The following is a 25,368-nucleotide window of genomic DNA, read 5'->3' on the forward strand; positions in this document are numbered from 1 at the left end:
CAAATATTTCTCAAATATTTTCTATATAATAATTCAAAAATTGTATGTACGTACTATATTTTTACTAGGATTTCATATATACTTTATCCAATGAAAACGCCCAGAAATATCAAGTATAAGGCAAACATATTTCGCGAATATTTCTCAGAAAACTGTCAAAGAGGCAGTCAGTATATTTTTAAAAGATAATTAAGATTCGAAGGAATGTCAAAGATATTTCTCAGACATTTCCTACTAAACAATCCAAAAGTATTTTACTGCATTTTTACACGGACTTCGCGTGCAGGTTACTGAATAGGAACTAGCAGTAAAGAAGCCACAGGTTGTCGCCGCCACGATAACGGTGACGATTGTACATAGTGAAAAGCGGGAGAGAGAAGAGTATAGGAAGACGATAAAAAGCATGAGAGAGATAGAGAGAAAGGCGAGGAGAAAAGGCCCGGGGAAAAGGCTTGGAATCGTCGTCGACACTTCCGCGATCTATGGCGATCTTAGGCGTTTCCCATTCGCGTGACCGATCTTTTCCACTCGTGTGGCCAACCAACTCGTTCTTCCCGTATCGCGTCTTACGTCATTGGTTCACTTTTGCGTCGCCGTCGATCGGTTTCGCCGAGAAAGTTCCCTGACTGCTTTCGCATCGTTTCCTTTGACATCGCCGCCATCCCGATTTCGTTTTCAAATTGCAAGTGGGTTTTTCGCAAACTTTACCTTCGTGTCATATTTCTTCCTTTCTCTCTTCCCTTTTCATTCCTTTTTCTTTGTTTTCGAAAAGTACTAACCAAAGATCACTTGTAGAAAATACTGTAAGCGCGAAAATTAAAAAATGTTGGCTTTTTATTAGAAAATATTCTACGTACCAATGAGAATATCATAGCACAGAATTGAAGTAGAATTTCCCTTTCTAAACAGTTATTAATAATGCTAAAAGATGACATCACAGCGTCGCCTCTATAGAGAAAAATATAAACACGAATAAATAATAGTTAATTGTTTCTTGGCTTTTGTCTATGCCATATATCTAAATGAATAGAACGTTGAGTTTTATCTACAACCAAGAGCTGCCACACGCAGAGTTTCCTACAGATACATTCCTCTTTTTTATGAATTTGGACTATATAAATGCACAAAGTTTGCTTTCCTCCTGAAAAACTTGCCTCTTGGCATTTACAGTGTTTTCCATAGACATCCATCGGTTGTAATAGAAAGTGGTTTATACGAAACATGTGATCATTGGTTCAGTTACTTAGGCACGCTGTAAACATCACATTCCACTGGAAACAACAAAAGCACGGATAGAGTTTGCTATAACATCGCGATTGGTCGGTAGTAACAGGTTTCGAAAGGCACGTGTGTCCTTCGATATTCCCGTCTCGTCCTTGGCAATGGAACGTAGACGAGCTACGTCGGATCTACGTAATCACGGCAGTCCTTTTAGTTTTAAATCCTTAATCGTTACATTCTATGCGACTTCGATCATTCGCGCAATTATTTCCCGACATTCAGCCCTTTACGTAACAACACCGTGCAACATTTGCATGGTAACCCATCTTCTTCGTTGCTCCGTCTTCGTCCTTGAAATCCTAGATCCAATGGCATACCGATCAAATTGGCCAAATTGCTCACGAACTAGACGCTTCCTTGTTGCAAAACGGAGTATTTATTGTGGTTAGAACAGGCTTTTCTTGAGTCTCAGTCAACTCTTGCATGGTCGCAGGATTTTGATCTCGGTTGCGAAATTTCAGTTTACAGTATTCAGTTCAGTATACAATTTTCTGGATGATGACGCAACGTTCCTGACTTTTTTTTTTTAACTATCAATTCTTCGTAGGAGAAGATTTCTTTCTCACTGCTTTTAGGCAAACTGCGTCGTTTAGGTTTGAGACTTAACTTTTTTAATGCTCTAGATTTTACTGCTTTAAACTTGGCAAGATTCCGAAACAGTTGTTAAAATTTCTTTAGTGTGCGATTGTTCATTAAATCGAAGTTTGAATTGGAAACTTCTTTCCGATAAAAAGAAGAATTCCGTTTAAAGAGATTCGGGAATGAAATGTTGTTTGCAGATGCTTTGTAAGATGTTCAGAGTGGTACAAAAGATTAGGAAATTGCAGAATTGACATAAAAATACCAGATTCTCGATGAATACTTCATTGAAACTATCGAAATTAAGGAAAAGATCATTGTGAAATATGATAAAGACTTGTGGCCAATCGCATATGTGAAAACAGCGGAGCCACTTTAGATTCTATTTTAACGTACACTATTTTTAACTTGTATGTTTAGTATGAAAGTGTTCGTACATCGACCGCACAGCAAGTTAAGGTAATAGCAATTTCCTTTCTGTTTCAGGTAAGTGACCATGAACGACAGTAGAAGCTACACCAGTACTTGTATAACTTCTTGTGGGTAATATTTACGAATTAATTTTTAACTCTCGAAGTCGTACTACTTTCGATAAATATTAATAATCCGGCGAATGCTATTTATAACTATTCTTGGTATTTCTTAGCAACTAGATATTATTGACTTCTTAAATTTTTCGGTTATTATTTTACCTCGCGGGCTATTCTATCGCGAATTTTTAGCCATTCAAGCTATGATTGGCATTTCTTCTTTACGATTATTAAAATTAGCTTTTGAAACGTACCATTTAGGAACAATTTTACAATTTTTCTGAAAACAAACTTAATTCGTGAATTTCAGTAGTACAACAATCAAACGTTCTTTTGAGTTGTTTTGTATCTCTCGAAAATTGAAACAGGAAGAAATATTTTACCTGGAACAACAGGAAATTTTTTAAAATATATCTACAAAATAACTAGGATGCAAGGAAGTATAACAAAGTGAAGTAAAGGTATTTCATAAATATTTCACATAAAACAGTCCAACAATTTTTATCAAATTTTTGCGAAGGTTAGTAGAGTGTAAAGAAATATGAAAATTAGTATGAGAATATTTTAAAAGTATTTCCTGCTAAAATAATTCGTCTACGAGCTTCGTAATAACACGTTAGCAACAACGGAAGTTACCCACGGAACAGTTGTTCCGCCAACGATAATTCGCAGTTTATCGTGTTTGTCGAAGCAATTACGCAAATCGATACGCGAAAGAGAAAGTGCACAGGAAGTCGCGTAAGTCAATCAAAAAGGAATCTAATCGCGACCACCACACGCGGCTCGGTTAACTCTTTCGTACCTAGGATATTGTTATAAGATCATTAATCTCGGAAAAAGATTGTAATTAATTACAATTTTCGATTCTAAATTCTAAAGTTTGAAAAATATAAGAGCAAATTACAAATGGTGTTTAGGTGTGTAAAGAGTTGAAAGGGTAAATAATCCTTCGTGTCGTAGAATTATTTGTATTATATTAGACATAGAATACATGACTTTATAATCAGTACGAAATATATCGGAAAAAAGTCATTTCTACATCTAATATATGCAGATAAGATGGAATATATGTATTGTTATATTTGATATATGAATAATATAAAGGACGCGAATGCATAATTAATTGTGTTATACGTCTAGAAGGAAATTAAAAAAATACTTCCATAGTTATAATGAATAAATAATATGTGAGAGTGCAACAGTATTTGTTGCATTAGATAAATAATATTCAATCTACACACACATATTTTTATCTACAATACACCAAGTACACCAAATCAGTTACATTAAATAAATAATATAAAAGAATATATTATAGAAATTACATTAGATAAATCATACGAAAAAGTGCAGTACGTCAGTTACATTAAATAAATCACACAAAAGGCTACACCACATCAGTTACACTAAATAACTAATACAAAAAGGTATATCACTTCAGATACATTAAATAAATAATATAAAAGCGTGTGATGTTGGTTACATTAGAAATATGCACGGTATAAGATGCATTAGGATACATCATTAATTTTTAATAAGTTAAAAGGGCGACCCATGGAAAGAGCAACAATGTTCACGATTTACATAGGTCGTTTCATATACGCACGCGCAATTTCCCTGATGATTACAAAGTCTTGGTCGCGTCGAACTTTTCCGGTGGCGCATCGCGTGTACAGACGTTGAAATCCCTTCCGGTTCAGCGGGCCTCCTCTAAGATCACGCTCGAATTCCTCGTCAGAGATTTCTAGTTTTGATTTCCGTGTGCAAATTTCGCGAATGCACATCGTAATTACGAACTATACATTCGGTCAGACTTAATTCGATTCCTTGCTAATTCATAGCTATGATAATTACTCGTAGTTTTAGCAATTAAGTTCTACTTTCCAGGAAGTATTAAACTATCGAGTCCCCGGGTGTCTGAGATCACTTATATTTCCGAGATCATTGTTTTTCTTATTTTTCATGAAAGTTTCCTACGAGGTTACAAACTTGTCAATTTTACTTTATAATCTGGTAGTAATTAGATTAGCGATAGTAAAATAATTTGATCCATAATCTAATACAATGCTAACAATTCCACTGTCTTTTAATTAAGTTTCATTTCTCCGTAATTTAATAATTTACTTACCAAACAGATTTACTTATCTAGAACTTCATAAATTTTATCATTCATAATTTAATTTCACCATATAAAATTAAAAAAACCTCCTATCCTAATTAAAAATACGTAGCTGACTATCTACAGTAAAATCTGGAATTTCCTGTGTCCGATCGATAATGGAAAGAGTTGGTCGGAAATAAATGTTCAGTAATTTTCGAAAGTGAAAGATCCGGTAGCCCGAAAATTTCTAAACATTTTTCCATTAAAAAGGAATTTGGAAAAGGAAGAAGAAAATACACGTATATTGGGACACGCGATATATGTGTAATGGCTCGAGAAAGTGCGATCTGTCGAGCGAACATGCGCGTAGAATTTATTGGTACGGGGGCAAGGTTTCGCGGAACGAAGATTTTTCGAGTAGATCGATTGATTCGGGGCGGTGGATCTCTGGCATTTGTAGCTGGATCGGAGCCCGGAAGTCGGCGGAGCGTTCGCTCGTTCGCCCGAGGGGAAAGTGGTTTGAGCAACTTTCACTTGCTGCCAGGCCAAGCCACGTCCTCTTCTCCTCGAGTCCTACTCGAGGCCTCGATGGTGTATTGTGCCTTGTTTCTTCGAGGAAACACCGTTATCGTTATTATATCCTCTTAATTTCTTATTTGACACGTGAACAATCTTAGAAGAAAGGATTATTCTTTTTTGCACATAAACTTCGCAATTTTACCATGGTTTGATAATCGTTACTTCTTTGTTTACCAAGAAAAACGTATTATCTTGCATCTTAAAAATATATTATTTTATATCTTGAATGTTATAAGAAGAGAATTGCTCGAAGTTGTGCTCTCACGATTTACAAATTTCTTCCTTTACTTTTCTCGAAGAAAATGTATTATTTTTAGAAACGTTCTAGGAGGTTATAAGAAAGTTCTGGATTTTACAATGGTTTATTAATTTTCGATCATTTTCGAAGAAGAAATTATTTTAGCAACATTAGTATTGGAATAGCGTAAAAGAAACTCGACATCTTTGCTTTTACGTGGAAATTGATAGCTGCACATTAATTTATTGTGTTAGTATCACTTTCTTCGCGTTTTGCAATAAGTATTACAAGAAAGGAGTTATTCATTATTTGTATTTTTCGTACGTGAGATTGCAAATGTTACATTGAGTTGGACAAGCAATTCGAATAATAATTGACCTAGCAGGATTTCTTGTTCGCCAGTAATTAGATTGATTCGTTAATCATCCCGTGTATTAATCAGTCGCTTTCTAATCGCTGTTGGTAATCACTTATTTTAAACGACTATTTTATGACTTTCTAGCTTTACTATATTTATTTAATAGTCATCTTTCTGATTTAATACACAGTGTCGTTAAACATTATGCTATCATTGTCATTAATCTATCGTCGAAAGGTAAAATTAACTTAAAAAATCGATAAACTATTCGGATTATCTCGATATTCAACGTAAATCCTCTGTATTGCCTAATCCGTGTCGATCTCTGCTTAATTTATTCGTCTAGAAGTATCTGGATAATATATTAATATTAATTATAATTATTATCCACTCCTTTTTTTCATCCTCTATGAAGTTGTCTTTGAAAATTAGATATGATACCAGATTTATAGCAGAGAGAATTTATATTATCATATTTATAGAAACTTTCAAATGTTCAAGCGATTAAATCATTTTTTATGATGAAAAAATAATTCTACAGTGGTAGAAAGAGATCAAGTATTTACATGAGTTATTTCACCTGCTACGCGCGTTTTATGTATTTTTACAGCTTTAAATATCCTACAAGAAACTTAACGTTAGCAATTTTATTCGATAAATAATCGATTTTATAGTTACTAAAAATTTAAATGTGCAGAGATGCACAGAATTAGTATGGGAGTCAAAGAAAATGCGAAAACACGGAATTATTACGCTATATTTCCTTGCCCTTCGTACGATAAATTTTACAATATCAAATTTTATAAATTATATAATAAAATAAATGTTTTAAATGTCTTTCGAACGAATCGCTCTTCGATCTAAATACCTTGAAAAAGAAACGCATCGAATGGTGCACAAAAAAATGCACTCTTCCATTTGAAAAGTAACAGTGGCCTTGACTTTTCATCAAGATAAAATCTTTTCTCAAGTTCTTAATATTTATCGCAATTTGTAAGCGATTAGAAGTCTAGTTAACTCATTAAAGCCCCGTTAACTCATTAAGCAACAACGTTGCGCTAACGTAATACTCCATTTGCATGTTTCGATTAATTCACATCATCGAATTCTGTTATTTAACATCGTGGGAGGGAATCCCAAGAATTCGCTTAATACTATGAAATTTATAGAAACTATCATTATTTATAATATTATGACGAATCATTGTTCTTCAATGGGTTAAAACTGATTGAAACTTTCTATTGTCCGACTACCGGAGGTGCCTGAAAAATCATTAGGACTGATCTTTAAACCATCCTGTATATGACATAAATATCCGCAGCCTAATCGATTAATCAAATCATCCTTTAACCAGTCTACGTGTTCCAACTCCGTCCGTCCAAACTAAATCTAAATTCTACTTACACCAAACATCGCTACCAATATCCTCCAACGTAATCCAACATTCTCATCATCCTCGTCATCGTGTCGAAGTAACAAACGAGCGCAATTCAAATACAGGAAGAACCGCGACTCGGTCGATCAACCGAGAGTGCAAATTAACTCGACGCAGTTCGCCAAGAAATCAGATTGCGAATGAAAGAGAAATCCGTGTCTGGAACGTGGTGGGGACTCGTGCACATGCTCCGTTATAATCGAAACAGGGGGTAAAAGCGGGGGAAGGGGGAGAAAAAGAAAGAAAGAAGGAAGCGGAGGTCCGTGGCAGGAAGAGAAGAAACGCGGCGGCGACCTTTCTTCTTTCCTCTTTTTCCACTTTCCTCCGCCTTCGTTTCTTCCATCCCCACTCCGTGCAACCCCTTTCCCTCCTTCCTCTTCTCACGGAAATGACTTCGTTATTGCGTGCCTGGAACCTATGCGCGTAACGCGTAAAATGCTTGTTCCAGCTTATCAGGAAGCGTGGAAAGCGACCGCCGACCAGTCGACACCCAATAAAAAGCCCAAAAGAATGAAATTTCTCTGCCGGTATATGTGTATACAGGGTGTGCTACAAATTCCATTTTGTTAATGCCAGCAGTTTTGTCGGCAGTTTAATTCCATTTAAATTCCAATATTTGAAGTAATTTCGTTGAATCAATTTTGATAAGTACTTACGTTATTTCCATTTCGTTAATATCACCAATTTAATTTCATTAAAATTTCGGAACTTGGAATCCATTTGTTAATTTCATGTTGTTAATGTTACCAGTTTAATTCCATTTAAATTTCGAAATTTGAAATACCTTTGGTAATTTCATTTTGTCAATACCACCAGTTTTGTCACCAACTCATTTCCATAGAAGTTGTTATAAGCGTTGAAATGTGATCAAGCGTTTGCGTACGAGGGATTAAAAAAAGACGCGGTTTATCGTTCTACATATATCTAGACTTTAGAATGGTGAATACTAAATTCTGATTGTAAAAGTACTATGATATATTTGCAACAGATTTACTTCATACTTATTCGAAGAGGAAAGTAAAAATTGATTGATCTCTTCTACACGTATCTCGACTTGTGAAGAAATGTCGGCACTTTATTATGTATTTTTTTCAACTCTACATCATTCCATACTAACTTTTACTACTTATCTTACTTGCTGTATTTTTAGAAGAATCTCTGTGAAACAGTAAGACAAAAGTGAAACATAATTTTTCGTCGAATCATAGCTACAGAAAATATTGTACTGTACTACTAAATATACTTCCCATTCTATCCTGTTCTAAATTATTTTATTTTGCCTATTCTGCTTTCTATTTTAAAAGAATCCGAAGTTAGAACAAAATGAAGAAACCAATTTAATTTACTAAAACCTAGTGTAACTTACACATAGCATTTATGAAATGAGAGCAAAGAAAATGAAGAGAGATTGGAAGGTAGTAAACAGTATAACTAATAGTGTTGTTTCAGAAAGCAACGATCTGGTATTTATCGTAGAAACAAATATAAAAGTATCTTCTGAACCGTTTCTTAAAACTCGCTGTGTGTCCAAAGAGAAACGTATCTTGTTTCTTTCGATTATCTTTATCAAAGAGAAATTGTTATCGATAAGGGAGCAGACGGGGAAAGCGAGTATATTGCAGACTAATTATCGAGGAAATTAATCGTGTTTTTATTTCAAGAAAGTCGATTTTTCATCGGCGTTAGAAATTCTGGAAATATCGTTTCGTTCTCGCTTTCGTTATCCCAACTTTTGGCTTGCCGGCAATCGAGTTTTATCGCTTTCTATTTAAATATTCAGCAAAACACGCTTTCTTCTCCTCCTGTCGTTTCAAAATTTATTGAGGAAATTTCGTTTCGTACAGTGGTTAAGAAACTTCGTGCAAAAATAAAAAATCTTGCCTTCGTATGCTTTGGTCGGACCGGTTGATTCCTTCGCTAAATTAACTCCATGTTGACATCCACTACTCGCTTTTATCTGTTAATTGTTTATACTGCTGCCTGGTATTTTGACGTAAATTGAAAAGAAAAAAATGTCTCTAATATGGAATCAAATTAAAATGTAAATAAATATATAATGAAAAGATATGTATCTCCTACGCAGATCTAGTAAAAAAACATATCTTTATTAAACTATTAAGTTACCATTAGTAATAGATTACATCTAAATTACATTTGAATATTCAAAATACCGTGCACATTGTAGATTTAAATGAAGAAGGAATGAAAAAAGATGAAAATGAACACTATATGAGAAAGTATGTAATACAGGATAAACAGGCCTTTATCAATATAACATTCACAAACAATTACATAATAAAATATACACCGCAGTAAAAACATCTTTCTAAATTAAAATTTCTATGAAAAATAAAATGTTAGCAATTCTGATTACACTAATAATAAAATATCAATAATGTGATATTAATATCATTCATAATTTGTAGTTTCCCAGTATTGATACCAGTAATAAGTAACCGATCGATTATGGGAAAGTCACGAGCATTTTGCTCGTTCTCAGTCACGAATAATACACGTATTCTCGATCGTACTTGAACAACTCGGTTCTGTTTCATTCGTACCGCTATTTGTTCTCGTTTCCGCGTGGATCGTGAACGTGTACTCTTTCGGTGTATCAGGAAATGCGTGTCCCCTTCTCCGTGCTCGCAAGGGAAAGTTTTCGTTCTTACCAAATTCTTTCTCCTCCTCTGTCCTGTTCCCCTTCTTGTTTTTATCCCTTCCCATATTCGAGACACTGAGAGAAACTCGAATCGCCCGGTTTTATAGCGCGTTTATTATTTCTGTCTAACCGGGTGGTTTTCGAAAAGAAACGGAAATTAAAATTCCGAAGAACCGGAGACGATAATTCAGCGAATCGAGTATGATCATTCTATAGAAAATTGAAAAGATTTTAGAGAGAGAGAGAGTTATTTTGATCCGAGATATTGAATGCTCAAACTGACCTATTCCACTTTTTAAAGAATTCGCAATTTTAGTACTACGATGGACGATTACTGTTGAGTTTGTGTTAAAAGTCGAGTTGATCAGTTTCGCATGTGTGTAGCTCACGTATTGTACATCCAGTTGCTAGATACGATTTTCAGATAAATTTTGATCTTTAGATCCTTGGAACTTTCTGAATTTTGTAATCTCGTAGTCTTTAACATTTTTAAATTTGCGAGTCTTTGGATCTTTCAATCTTTGAATGTTCTGTTCTTAGAACTTTCAGATTTTTCAATCTCTGAATACTTAAATATTTAAGTATGGAATACGTAATATTATAGAAAATAGATGTTTTATATATTTGAATAAATAATCACCATAAATAACCAAAACGTTCTACGAACATTATCACTTGTCACACGAATATTCCTCGAAAGATCACTAATGCAACGTGACGAGATGCCAAGTATCGAAAAAATGTTCACAAATTACAAAACCACGATGAGAATCCTATCTAATTAACAATTTCGAATCTTATTTCTTTTTTATCATCTTTTATGAAATGTCGAGTATACGATGTATACTATGTGTATACTATATGAGAGTGCATTGGCTGCGGTCGTTTCTTCGCGAATAATTTCTAGTCGACCGCGAGCGAGCGCTGTACAAGATAACGAAAGGGAAAGATAACCGTGGACAGGCGCGACCAGGCGTGAATTATTTCACGTAGACAGGTTTACGGTGCGAGAGACTCAGCTAAAAAAAAACCATCCTCGAGGAACAGGCCGCTTCTCCTTGACAGTCTCCTTCCGCAAGTGATTGACGAGCTACCGAGTCACTTTTCTGCATTCAACCTGTTAGTACCTTTGACGATCTTGAACCGATTTTATTTGTGGTTTAGAAAGCACTCGTGTTCCACTAATCACAAATTATTTAGTATTTATCAGTAATTCCAAATACTTTCTACGTTTCCTTCTAATCAAGTAAGATGTTAAAGGAAAAAGACGGCGGTTCTTGCTGTGTTCAAAACTGGTAATCTTGTTTGAACTTTTAATGGTTTCCGGATGAAGAATATTTGTTTCTTCTGGCGTATTTCCTAGTGAACGACTTGTAGTAAATTTTGCATGGGATTAATTTCTAAAAAGCATAGAAGTATTTCTTCTGGCATTTTTCATTTGCAAAGATCACCATTTTATATTGACACCTTTCTGGCGGTCTTTCTTTTTAAAAAATATCCATTTCCTTTGGTATATAACGTCTATATGTACTTACCGTACTTCTTGTTATATTTTTTGATAGCGTTTGCAATTACGTTTGTATGAGAAAGATCGTAAAAATGATACAAAGTTGCACTGCTGTCAGTGATCTAAATACTGATTATTTATTCTTAGAGGTGGTATCAAAGTACAAAAGTAATGAAATAAAACTACGTTTGAAATCCTAACATTACATTTATTCTTAACCTGAACGAACCAAAATTTCGACATCAAGCAATCAACATTTATCAACAATCATTCTAGCTTTCAAATTGCACTAATAGGGACTTCAATCAATCATAATGTTAAACGAAACTGCAATTGTTAAACACGGAAAAGGAAACGGTCGTAGTTATGCCTTTCAATTCGTAATTTTCCAAAGTAACTCTATGCTTCCATCGAATAGAGTCTCAGGATCAACCAATCTATAGCATTTATCAATCTTAGTTTCCAAATTACATTAAAAGAAGGTACGATCAATCATGGTCTTCGAAAAAATTCCGATTATAGAACTTTAAAGGAAAAAAAAAACGCTGTTTTTTACTTCCTATCCCTAAATTTTCAATGTAACTATAGTTCCTGCGCAATAGGATTCTGATATCAATCAATCTATAACAGTTGTCAGTTTCTAGCTTTCGAATTGCACTAGAGGAAACGACAATTAATCACAGTCTTGAACAAAATTCCAATTATAAGATGTTAAAAAGAGAAACCGATGCTCTTCACTTTCTATCCCTGAAGTTTCAAAGTGACTCTATGGTTCCCGCGGGATAGGGTCTCGGAAACGTTTCTATGTGGTTCGCTGCATAGTCGTGTGCATCGAGGCGATAGGAAACGATTCCCAGGAGGTCTGGAGGCTATCAGAGGAGCGGCCAAGGACGTCTTCGTGGCTCGTTGCGTTTCAACCCGTTATGCACGAGCTCGTAACTTACAATCGCTGTATTCCAGACAAGGCAGACACGGATTTCCCTATGTTTATTGTTCTCGCTTTACCCTATTTCTTTTAATGTCGACCCTCACGGTTTCGCTTACTAACATTAGTTTATCGTAAAATTAACGATTGTCGTTCATTAGCGTAGAAAGTAAAAGAAAAACTATTATTAAAAGATTTATAAGAAAGTAATGTTATAGTTTTGTAACGTGAAGTATTTATTTATTTTCGTTGTAAATAGGGAGTAGATTTCGCTGAGCAGTTTTCATTGGAAGACAAAAAAGGTAGCGATTCTTCTAAACCGGAAACATTGATTGATCAAGAAAAATAGTCTTTCGCGAGGTTTCACCATGGATAGATGCATATCAAAGAATTGTACGGTTTGTATAATAGAGCATTTGTGGTCCCGTTGTTAAACACTATCTTATTCCCGATTATTAATTATGTTCTGTTCTATGTTATTCGTTATTACTTGTCTAAGAATATTCTGCTTTTTAATGCTCCCTTCTATCAAAAGTAAATTACATCCTAGTTACATTTAGCGTAATTGAAATGAATCCAAGAGAAGTCGACTTGTCTTTTTCTTCTATTATTTTTAAATTATAAATTATAGTGTATATTCCAATTAAAATTAATGGTTAAATAGAACGTAAAATCTAGTATTTCATTTTCGATTTCTATTTGTCTGCTGTTATATATCGTAGATTTAGAGATGTTTTAAATCTAAATAGAAATAAAAATAGTAGCAATAAGCAGAAATTAGGAAAGAAAAAAGTTTTTATCTTTTCTAGTCACCCAACATTATTGTATTAACTAATACACGTTCGCGATATACCTAAACTAAACTGAACTCAAACCTAGCCTAATCTAAACGATATTAGCAATAAGGTCACTAAAAAGCAGAGATAGCATTCGCGTCGAAAACTCGTTGAAATATATAACATGCTAGAATTGTTTCTTGTTTCTCGCTGACATAGTTTCACGATAAATATGTACGTGTATCTTGCTGAAAATATGCGAGGCGACATTATTACCAATAAAACTTTGACTAATTCTCCTTGTGCAATTTTTTAATTTAGCACAAAAAATATTTGTAAACTATCTTCCTCATTTCAGTTATTCAAGTATTGAATAAGTCGAAGCTTATCAGATTCTTCGTTATTGAGAGACATTCTAATTTAACTTCCAGTAATACAAGAAAGATTAAGAAATTCTATGATCCGGTAATATCTCAAATATCCATTTAAATCGTCAAACTGAACCAACATTAAAAATATAGATTAATAACTATTATTCTCGATAAAATAATTCCATCATTTATTTTCGAAATTTCTTATTTTATGTCTCCATTAAATTTTTCGTTGAATTTTCACTTAATAAATCATTTCCTCTTAATAGATATCATTTTCGATAAAATCTTGAACATCGAAAATCTCGTTAATAATTCGATAATTTCACGTGCAATCGTGTTTCAGTATTAATTTAACATTTATTATTTCGAAAGTTCTCATTCATTTCTATATACAATTCTACTTTTCGTTTCTTGTAGCTTTCATCGAATTTCCACGTGGTTTCCTCTTAACACACGTAACATCGACGCGTAAATATAACTCCAAACAGACGGTCTCGACTTGGTAATCGGTTTCCTCTTTCCCGTGTGCAATCACTTCGAGCAGTAAGCAGTGTCAGTAATTAGAGAAGACTGCACTAATTAGAGCGTACTCGAAAAGAGAAAGCATTTTAAAGAACACACACGCAGTCGTGCGCCTACTTCCGGCACTTCGAGGATCATGAAAGATCCTTATTTTTCCCTCCTCGTCTTCGCGAGCTTTTTCATCGATATTACGTAAGTCATTGTCGTATACTATATCCCGCGAATTTCCGAATAGTAAAATTTTTTTACGACGATTTTTCTATTTTTCGACCATTAAGCGCACAACCAATCAAAGGTTTTTTCATTTTCATCTTTTCTTATTTTTTTCTTTTCTTGATTATAGCTGTGGTTTTTCTGTTTTAGTTGCTTTCCTACTTTCCACAAATTTATGTTCAGTAACGTATGCTAATCTTAAATCCTTTTAATTAAGATTAAATTAAACTCTTAATTAAGAGCGTAAGTAATAAAGTTAGCGTGAAATACCGCGCTGCGTTTTAGTGAGTTGTTGAAGGTTTGAGGCAGAATTTGAGTGCTAGCGGAATATAAAAATTTTTCTGACTTTTCCGAATTTTCTGAATTTCAAATATCTGAATTTTTGAATCTTCGAAGCTTTGAAGAACTGAATCTTTGAAGCGCAGAATCTTTAAAGCTCTGAGGTTTTGAACCATTGATTTGAAGCACTGAATCTGTGAAGCATTGAATCTTTGAAACATCAAATTTTTAAACCTTTGTATCTCTGATTCTTCGAGTCTCCGCACCTTTGAACCTTTGAATTTCCGAAGTTTGAATCTGTCATGTTTTTGAATCCTTGAATTTTGAGGTTTAGTAGTCACAATTTAAATAAAGAAAAATTTTAAATAAGGAAATCTCAGAGATAAACAACGATACAGGATACAACAAAACGTTGTAGAAAATAAATTTATCCCACAAATGTTTAAATTGAATGGAAGTCCCGTATTTATGGTAATGTATTACGTAAACGTTGAACGGCTGACCGCAAGTGTCTAATATATTTAATGGAAATAGGTATTTGTAGAATTTCGATTGTAAAACTGTATCCACTCGCCGAGCAGTCAGTGCAAATGCAATTATCGAGCGGCGAGGTTAATAGATTTTTAAGATAACGTGGTTTGCAGATAGTTTGTCAAGGAAGAAGACAGCGGCTTACCGCAAACATAAATTATCGGCACACGGACAACTGCGCGAGATTTACAGATCATAAGTCAGAGATTCTTTCTTCGCTCAAATTCAGTCGATTTCCTTCTTGGTCTTCAATTTTACATACAGTCGAACAAAAAAGGTAGTAGTCATCTGACTGTAGATTTTGTATTGATATTGGTACCTGAGAATATTTCCATTATCAACAACATACGATAACATTTTGGAAAAAACATAAATTCATCACAGGATGATTTAGAAAAAATAATTGTATGAAAATTCTGGTCTGTGAGAATTAGAAACTTTCTTATAGTGGAAAATTTGCACAGAATGTTACTGTAAAAATGAATACATTACAATTTGGTCAATATTTCCAGACTTTTTCAAACTTCAATATGAAAAGGGCTATTTAAATAAATATGATATCATCAAAAAAAGTGTGGAAAATAATTATATATTTAATAATTCTACTTTAAAACTATCTAAAACTAACTTCAATTTGACACAAAGCGCGTTTAAATTCTTGCAATTCGTCCATTAAAACTAAATCTAACCCTAAACCAAACCACATATTGAATCTTTTTATTGTTATTTGTTATACGTGTTTTATTTCTTTATGATATCTCACCATTTTATTAATGAACATTAAATGATGGTTCTCTTCTAACTATTTACTTTCTGCCACGTAATTTGCATTTATATAGTTAGTTTTACGTTAGGTTTAACTTTAGTTTTGATATAAAATTAAAAATACTTTGAATTTTTTGTGACACTTTTTAGAATGATATGTTACTTTTTCAAAAAGCCCTTTTCGATATATTGAAATTAACAAAAAATGGTAGATACCGATCAAGTTATAAGGTATTATCCTATAAAATGTATAGAATTTTGCTATAAATTTAGTCTGTGAATATTCTTTATATCGAAATTATTCTACATTATTATACATACATTAAACAATCATATTTGTTTCTTCGTACCATATTTTAAATCGTTTAGGTCTAGTATAGTTTAGATCTTCTAAGCCGATATAAAATCAATCATTTCTGTTGCTCTAGTTGCTTTAGATCTTATACTAAGTTGATAGAATTTAATATACATAGCATATCATAGCCATCTAGAATCGAACTAGGATTCAGTTGTTCTACAAGCGGCTCGGGGTTGAATTTATAAACTTGATCACGAGCTAGGCCTTGATCACGGATTTTAGTTTCACTTCGTATTCGATCTATCGTCCGAAATAGCCGAGTATCGGTGTACCAAGGCCACAGGAAATCATTTCCAAACAAATACGGTTGTTTATTCACTTGCCAACAGTGGCACGCCATCATTGTTGTCAATTATTCCTATTCCATATTTTTTTCAACATATTTTTATAAAAAGTAATATTACAATTAGATTAGCAGAAATACGATTACTATTATATGCATACATATTTGAATAATTTTACGATATTAATAGATATACAAATTAAATTACTTTTATTAGAAAAATTCCTTAGACGACCCGAACAAAGGAACTTAGTAATAGGATTATGTTAGAATACTTCGGAATATGTCTGACAACATACTGTCCATTTTCCCTTATCCTCTCCATTCTGGTTCTCTATTATATGCACGTCATACATGTATAATATATATAGACAACAAGTTACAATTATTTTGTACGCTATAAAGATATAAAAACTATATAAAATACTGTAAATTGTAATTATTATCCTTCTATTTATTCCAATGTTATTTATTCTATAATTTCTAGTATCTTAATTTATATTTTATATAAAATGTAAGATCTTAACTTAACTATATGTACGTAAATTATGTTCTATGGTCTCGTGGCTGAAAAGTGTAATTTTCATTGAAACACGCGAGTGACACGGCAAATTGAATCAAAGTATCAAGATTATGAAAGTGTAACGTTGTTGGGCCGTCTATGCCGTGAATGCAATTAAGTTATAACAAGAAACCGTGGCGGTTAATTGATATGTAACAAAGATAAGCCGCTAAAAGAGCGGAAATCATCGTTGTTCGTTAATAAAAGTGTTTTCAATTCCCTTTCACCGGCGTTTATCTGGAATCTCGCTGGATTTTCCATGGACGGACAATAGTTGGCTATACGCGAACGCAACTGCGTGAGACTTAATGGATATTTTATTCGGTTTCGCGAGTTATTGCCTATCAAGTTAATTTCACCGCCTGCTACCGCGTTCAATTAGAAACGGTGCTCGCGATTTCACGCAAATTTCTGTAAAATGTTATTGCGAAAATAGAAAGAAATGACGCGAGTTGTTTTTGCAGTTTCAAGATTAAAATGACACTGATTAATGTAGAGGGAAAATTTTTAGAATTTTCGGTTACAAGACTAATTTTTTCTTTTTGTGCGCGAGAAGGAATCATTAATCTTGGTGCACAACCCGTTGAGTATTTACGTTTCGAATTTGACGTTTGTATTGTATTTTTATTAAATAAGAGTAAATGTCGCGAAATTCTGAAAAAGAATATTCATAACAATTCACGTAAATTTTACATCCATGTAACGGTAAGTTTTATATACAAAAATTAATATACATACAAAAATTCTTCTACGCTTAACACATTTAGTTTTCTTGTATGTTCTGTCTTCTGTATTAATATTCTATTAATAATCTTTATTATATAAAAAATAGATTTAAAAAATGAAATTAAATATCCTAAAATAAAGTAACCAACCTCTAAATCCATTAATAAATTTTCGATCGTTTATTATTACTATTAATCGATTAATTCATAAAGAAACCTTTCTTTTAACATGGTCAGACTTCATTCTACGTGTCACGACGTTCCTACCGATCTTTATTATCTCAAAGATAACGAAGAATCGTTTCAATTTCCTCTTCTTCTTTTTTTTTTTTTATTTTTTACCGCCTTCCAAGACCTTTAAATCCAATAACAAAATTGTCAGTTATTTATTATTACTACTAACCAACGAATTAATAAAGAAAGCATTCTTTTTTTTAACATGGTCTGACTTTATTCTACGTGTCACCACGTTTCTACCGATCTTTATTACCTCAAAGACAACGGAGAATCGTTTCAATCTCTTCTTCTTCTTTTTTTTTATTTTTTGCCACCTCCCGAGACCTTTAAATCCGATAACAAAAGTGTCAGTCATTTATTATTACTACTAACCAACGAATTAATAAAGAAAGCATTCTTTTTTTAACATGGCCTGACTTCATTCTACGCGTCACCACGTTTCTACCGATCTTTATTACTTCGAAGACAACGACGAATCGTTTCAATCTCCTCTCCTTTTTTTCTTCTTCATTTTTTTACCGCCTCCTGGGGCGTATACACATGACTCATTCCGTACTTGAGTCAGGTAAAACGCTCGCGTGTTGTCGATTACGTAAAGGAGTATCTTGCAGGGGAATCGGGATGACGGAGAACCGTGGAGGAGAGGAGACGAGAGGAGAGAAGACAGGGAACATAGTAATTAGAGGCACGCTCTCGGTATAACGAAGGAGTAGAGCAGAGAACTGGTTCTACCGTTAACAGAAATCGTTTCTGGTTAGATTCAGAGCCAGCTTCTTTCTCTGTCTCCGCGACAATTGGCCTTTACGGTATTTCCGCTTTTGTTACGTAGCCGCCCCGAACAGGAACTCGGTCAACTCGATTCGACAAACGCGTTCATTTTGCATTCCCGTTCGCGAATTCCCTTTCAGGATCAGCGTAAACGTCCCCAGTTTCTACATCAATGTTTAGTTCATTCTAAATCTGGATTCAGCTCTGACTGATCAAGCTCTAACGCTATCGTTAATTAATCGTTGAATATTTTGCTATCTGGTTATTGATCTTCGAACTGCCTTCGGAGAGGGTTTTTTGATATCTCGGACTTCTCTACAATCTGTGAATTTGAAATTCGAAATTTCTTATTTTTGACTCGAGATTCGAAGACCATTGGAATTTATTTCTTATAGATCTATACGAATTATGGTACTTTGTTGTTGAAGAATTTATAGCTATAATCGATTATTGATTTTTAAATTGTGTTCGAAAAAGAATCTCGATACCTTGTACTTTTTCAAAAGTAAACATTTTAATTGTAAATTTCTTATTCTTAATTCTAAATTCGAAAACTTTTACGTATCGTAGGTCAGCAGGAATTATTATGTAGTATTTTATCGTCGAAAGATTTATAGCAATATTTATTTTATTAATTTACTACTTCATTTATTTCGAATCGCATCCTTCTCCTAGGATTATTGTCGACTACAGTTGTATACGATTATAATATCTCATTAGCTTATACAATATTAGGCTATCAAGCTATTGTTTGATCATAAGTATGCGCGATATTTACATTCGTATTAGTGGAAATATTATGGTAATATTTAATTGCTGTTTCTGTTTGAAGCATTCGATATTCCATACAAAATTTCTTTTTTGATGTTTCCTAAATGAATAATTAATAGCCAAATCCAATACAACTTGTTCTTCTATCTTCTTTAAATGTTTTTAACCTCGTTTTCATCAGGATGATTAGATTCTCTTGGATCTCTCAGCTTTCCTCGTAGCCATCGCTCTCTGCCATTCTTCCATTTGGTTTCTTCTCGTGTTTCACCGTCTCGTTGCTCTTCTTCACCTTCGTTCGTCACGATTCTCCCTCTCTTCTTCCCGTTTAGCCGGCTGTTGCTCGTGTTCTAGCCGCCACGCAACGCGAGATTAGTTCCGCAGAACTGGCGACGACCGACAGCCTTGAACCAAATTGCGAGCTGTCGTTGTTTAGTTGTTTAGCACGCGTGCACGGAGAAACTCGGTGCACTTCGTACTGTTATTAGGCGTTTAATGCTGGAGCATTAGAATCATCGAAATGACCAGCCGATCATTTTTCATAGTAACTTTATAGATGTGTAATGCTACAAATTTTGAAAATTTGGTAGACTTTTGGTAAACTATAACGATTATAGTTCACTCTCACTATAATCCACTGACTATAGCGACAGTGCAAAGAATATCGTAAAATGGAAAATATAAAGTAGATTTTAAAGAAAACATAAGCATAGGCTTAATTTAAATAAAGATATTTTTATGTTAAATATTGAAAATAACTATGGTCAATGTCACCGATGCAAATTTTTATTACAGGTAGCAATAATCTTCTGTCGTTCGTACATATGAGCTTATTTTCCAAGACCGAAACTTATGCTCATGCATTGTCTGGTATAAGTTGAGTTTAAAGTTGTAGGAGATCGTCAATGCAAAAAAGAATTGGGAAAAACGAGGCATTATATAAGGTTGCTTATCTGTCTCTATTCTAAGCTTCCTTAGGGATATACAATGATTCTACACTTGTAACCTTAATCTATCTTACGCAAATGATAAACAATATAGAAGTTCGAATTTCCTCCTAACAATTGATCCACTAGAAGCTTTAACCAACTTTGACTTAAACTTAGAAAACTTTGATCTACTCTATCTTGTACAATTTTCCAAAATTCTATAATCAGATCATAGTGTCAGTGGATGATTTCTCATTCGAATATTATTGCATCTAAAAGGATCATTTTAAATCTTAAAAATCTTAAAGCGACACTGACGAAGCAATCTTTCTGTGTTTTCAAAAATCCTTCGATATTTTTCCACTTCGCGAATTCGTTGGAACGCTGCGATTATACTTTATAGATAATCGCCGGATAATTCACAGTCATTGGAATTACAATCTGCGACAATCACGGGCATAATTCAACGATCGTTGATACTGGCGGGAGGGAACGACAGCTGAATATGAATATTAAAATCTTCGTTCGTTGAAATCTATCAGACTGTGGTGGAGGCACGACCTCGTCGACAGTCGGTGTATCATGATAATAATCATTGAATGCGGTTTTGTCGCGTTTGAACCGCACGCTCAGCCATTGGAAAAAAGAGAAGAAAAATAGAAAAACCGTTCTGTTCGTTGGTTTTGCCTGCATGGGACCTCTAACCATGTCGATACAAATATTAACGATCTACGACGAATCTGGCATTCATTTTTATCGTTACCATGTATATTTCGCTTTTGGAAAAAAATATGAAAATTGTTTCTACTAGAAAAATTAAGAATTTGATTATTTTATATTTTTTATGTTTTCATATTTGGAATATCGAAGGAAGAAGTGCAGTATTTGATCTACAAATTTAGATCAGAAATGTAGAATCGAGATAAAATTCTTTATTTTATGCCAGGTTGTTCTCTTCTGAAAGAAACGTTGACTTCTTGTGGAATTTCTGGCATGCCACTGATCGACCATTGTTACTCCAACCTCGCCGATCCAAGGCTACATTCATAATTGCGTAAAAATAATCTTTTAACCCTTTATAAAGCCGTGGAATTTGGAAATCTCCTCTTAAACTTTAATTCATTTGTTTATCACTGTGTGTTTATCGTATTTCATCGACACACTTACACATGGAACTCGCATATTTCGATTTATTTTGTACAAGCTTCTGCGAAACTAATATCATATAAATTAAATTTTCAACCATGCATATGACAAAAATTCCTTAAAGATCAATTTTAAGTTTAATTTGCATCGTGGATAATTTAAAATTAATCTGAAAATTAAACTCAGCGAATAATTGGAAAACAACTGGAAATTCAAATTTTCGAATTCGACGATTTACGTCTTTGATAAAAGATATAAAAATATGACAAAGACGAAAAGAAACGTGAAGAACGTGGCATATGAGAAACAATTAACACAATCTTCGAAGGGGATAAGAAGAAACGCGGAAGAAACACGGCGAACCGAGAAGAAGAAACAGACGAGAGAAGCTGTTAGGCCGGCTCACTATTTTTGGAGGAGCATCTCCAAGGCCGCCGACTGATTCGCATGCTCCTCTTTTTCTTTTCTTCCACGAAATAATTTCTGATGGCCGCGGCTTCCGACACCGTGCTGTTGCCGGGAAAAAAAGGTGCAAAGAGGACCGGTGGAACGGGGAGGATGTATGCCATCGCTTATTCTAAAAGGCCTAGCTTCTCTATCATACTCGAAAAAACGAAGGTGAAAGAGCTACCTGAATGGACGGAAACGAGAATTCTTTTTTAAGAAATATCAACTGAATAATGGAACTTCTTAATAGCTTGAGAGTTGGACACTTTGTGGATGTCGTGTTTGATAGAGGAATAGAATGATCTATCTTTATCCGATCATTGAGGAAATCCTTTGTCATAAACTCTTCCTTTCTTCACGTGGACTTTTATTCCATCGTCTTTTTCATCCATTCTACGATGTAGTCTCAGCCATAACATTCACATCTTAGATGTCATCGTATATAATACAATTATTAATGCCTATTTCTTACGAAAAGTTAAATGTATGTATTTTTTTGTATCTGCCGCTAGTAATGCAAGAAATTTTATTAAATGCTAATTATTTCCTAAATCATTCAAAACCTGTCCTTTTCATAGCATCTCTCCTCTGTATGATAATTCAAGAGTTCTTGTAAAAAACACTATTAAGTGCCAAAATTAAAAAATTTGTATTTCATTATTGGAAAATATTCCATATATCAATAAGAATAGATAGAATTTCGGTGTAATTTCCCTTTCTAAATAGTTATCAATAATGCAAGAATCTGGCGTCATAACGTTGCCTTTATAGAGAAAAAAAATAACTGCGAATAAACATTAGTTAATTGTTTCTTGGTTTCTGTCTATGCCATCTATGTGAACAAATGGAAAGGAATGGAAGAAAAGCTTATTTCTTACTTTTCAATCTTTTATTGGAGAAAGCAAAAGAAACTAAGTTCAGATGATACAAGATACGAGATATTATGGAAAATACGTATAAGTAAAATTTAATTGTCTTTGATGAAGTGACAGAGTTTGTAGTGAATAACGAAATGAAATTGGTGTCCTGTAGGAAAACAAGGCAAAGATGGACCGGAAGAGAAGAAGGACGCCGATGGAGAACTATGGGGCAACGTGGAAGCGCAGGCCGCCTTCCTCGGCCCAAACCTCTGGGACAAAACTCTGCCCTATGATGCCGACCTGAAGGTATTGAACCATGTATGTACAAAAACGCGATACGGTAAGCTCACAACTCGGCTGAATACGGGTCCTCAATGCTTGGATCTGGAATTATTTTAAACAATCTGGATTTTTGCATTTCTTCTTTTTCCTTTTTTATTACATCTTCCTTCTTCGTACTAATTGTGAATGGCAATTAATTGGATCTCATTCTTTCCCAGCAGTAGGAAAAATTATCCTTTGTAGTATCGTTTTATGGAGTTCTACACAATTGTTGCTAATATATGTAGCATTACAATAGCGATAGATTAGTGGTAGGAGTTTGGATGAAATTCCATAATGCATGGTTCCTTAAAAAACGTATACGACTTAATTCCTATTTCCCCTTACTGATAATTAAGAACATTATAAATTCGCCTTGTGTTTTATAGGCTACCATTTATGATAAATAACACATCGATATAGAGGTACACCACGATACAAAATCAATCTTGTCTTATTCTTTCTTTAACACAAAAGCCAATTAACTAAAAATATCTTAATTAACCCATTAAGGATTATTGTTCAATTAAACATGTTCATATTCTAACGACAATTTAACAGATCCCAGTAATATGAATTAATCGAAGAACAAGAAATGCAACGTTGGTCCTTAATGGATTAATTTTATTTCACGTAATAATCGACGTGTTAACCAAGGATCTTCCAAAGAATGTAAGGCCAAAGTCAAAAAATCCACCGAGTTAAAGAACTGTTCACTAAAATCTTGCTTCTTAACAATTCAATAAAAAAGGTTTGCAATAGCTCGTTTATTTGTTTTTTCTTTCTTTCTTTTTCGCGATTCATCTTGATACCCATGGAATGCTCGTATTAAGTAAGAACGATTGCTCGTCCCGACAACCGATGTACGGGCACTATTTTTGTAACCGAAACGGAACCAAAAAGATGATGGTCTTTACTTCGTGTTACAGTACGTCGATCTTGACGAGTTTCTCTCCGAGAACGGCATTCCTGTGGACGGCGTGGCCGGCGGCGGACAGGGCACGATGCAGAGCGGGCAACTGCATAAGATCAACAACACCGAAACGCCAGGACACCAAGGACCGGCCGGTCTTCACTTAGAACCGGTCACCAAACGCGAGAGATCACCCTCGCCGAGCGAGTGTTGCTCCCCTGACACCATGAACCCACCCTCACCCGCGGACTCCAGTGAGTGAATTTCATCCCCTAATTCCTATCTTTTGCGACACACTTCACACGTCGATCTCGGTGTCGATCCTGAGCAATATTAGGGTTTTATAGATTTTATGTGACTTACGGAGAGCTGTCGTTTGATAGAAGCGGATGAAGTATAACGATCCATTATTTTAGTTTCTGATTTCATTATTTTTAGAAATTTCTTACTTTTTCGTAGAAAGCATTAATATAGAATTTTGTCAACGTAGAATGCCAGGAACTTGGTCCTTAACATTTAATTCAGTTTTTTTAGCTTCATTATTTCTAGAAATGTCTTTTATGGTATAGAATTGTATTCTCAATTATATTTTGTTAACATAGAATTATTTGTATCTGCCTTTTGTATACAATGTTGGAAACTTAATTTAGTTCATGAGTTTCAATATTTGTTGGAATTTTATACCTTTCAATACAGAAAACTAGCGACTTTGGGGGGGGGGGATATGTATTGCAGGTCACTGTAACGTGATTTTTAACACAGTGTGATATCAAATCACTCGTTACTCGTCCTAAAGTTTCTATATTCCTTTCCCAGAATTAATTGCTCGATGCTTTAAATTATTAATATCATACAACATAGCGTTTGCTATACATAATATTGTCCGTCTCTTTTTATTCGAGTGCTGCTTTTACAAAATCTGATCCTATCAAACGTCTTATAATTATACTCTTATATGTTTGATAATACTGTACAATTGTTCGAACCGTATAGATACTTGCAGAATTGGAAATCAATGAAATCACAAGATAGAATGAAACATGTTCATGAGTAATAAAACTCTCTGTCCTGTCCCTAATATTCTGTCGAATTAAGTCAAGATATTAAGACTCATTTCTAGTTTTCGTTTGAATCAAATCTTTGCTGTCAGGTGGCACCTTAAGTTCTAAAAGTCATTTTTGCCTCAGAACCACCTTTTGGCCAGATACGCCTATTTGAATTAATACAGCAATATCCAAGATCAATAGAATTTGAGGATTCAGGGAAGTTTGTAAAAGCTGACACGTAATTGTTCTTGTACGATTTATGGAAAGTAAGGCAACGATAAAATTACTACAGGATAATATTTTGACGAAGTCTCAGGATCGACTCTTGCAACAGCGACGATATATCCGAGTTT

At 34.1% G+C, this 25,368-nt stretch overlaps 1 protein-coding gene across 9 annotated transcripts in view; it reads left to right on the forward strand.

Annotated features, from left to right (window-relative positions):
- The window catches only part of LOC100651344 (thyrotroph embryonic factor), a 113,964-nt gene that overhangs the window by 81,761 nt on the left and 6,835 nt on the right, over positions 1-25,368 (forward strand). For 7 of the 9 annotated variants that reach the window (XM_048411941.1, XM_048411935.1, XM_048411937.1 and 4 more), the window contains 2 exons: positions 22,908-23,053; positions 23,986-24,223. In XM_048411941.1, coding sequence (XP_048267898.1) covers positions 22,908-23,053; positions 23,986-24,223 — 384 coding nt within the window. The remainder of the gene's footprint in view (positions 1-22,907; positions 23,054-23,985; positions 24,224-25,368) is intronic. The other 2 variants (XM_048411936.1, XM_048411939.1) reach the window with 1 other exon arrangement.

Source organism: Bombus terrestris, chromosome 14, assembly GCF_910591885.1.
Source record: "Bombus terrestris chromosome 14, iyBomTerr1.2, whole genome shotgun sequence".
In the NCBI taxonomy this organism is placed as follows: Eukaryota; Metazoa; Arthropoda; class Insecta; order Hymenoptera; family Apidae; genus Bombus; species Bombus terrestris.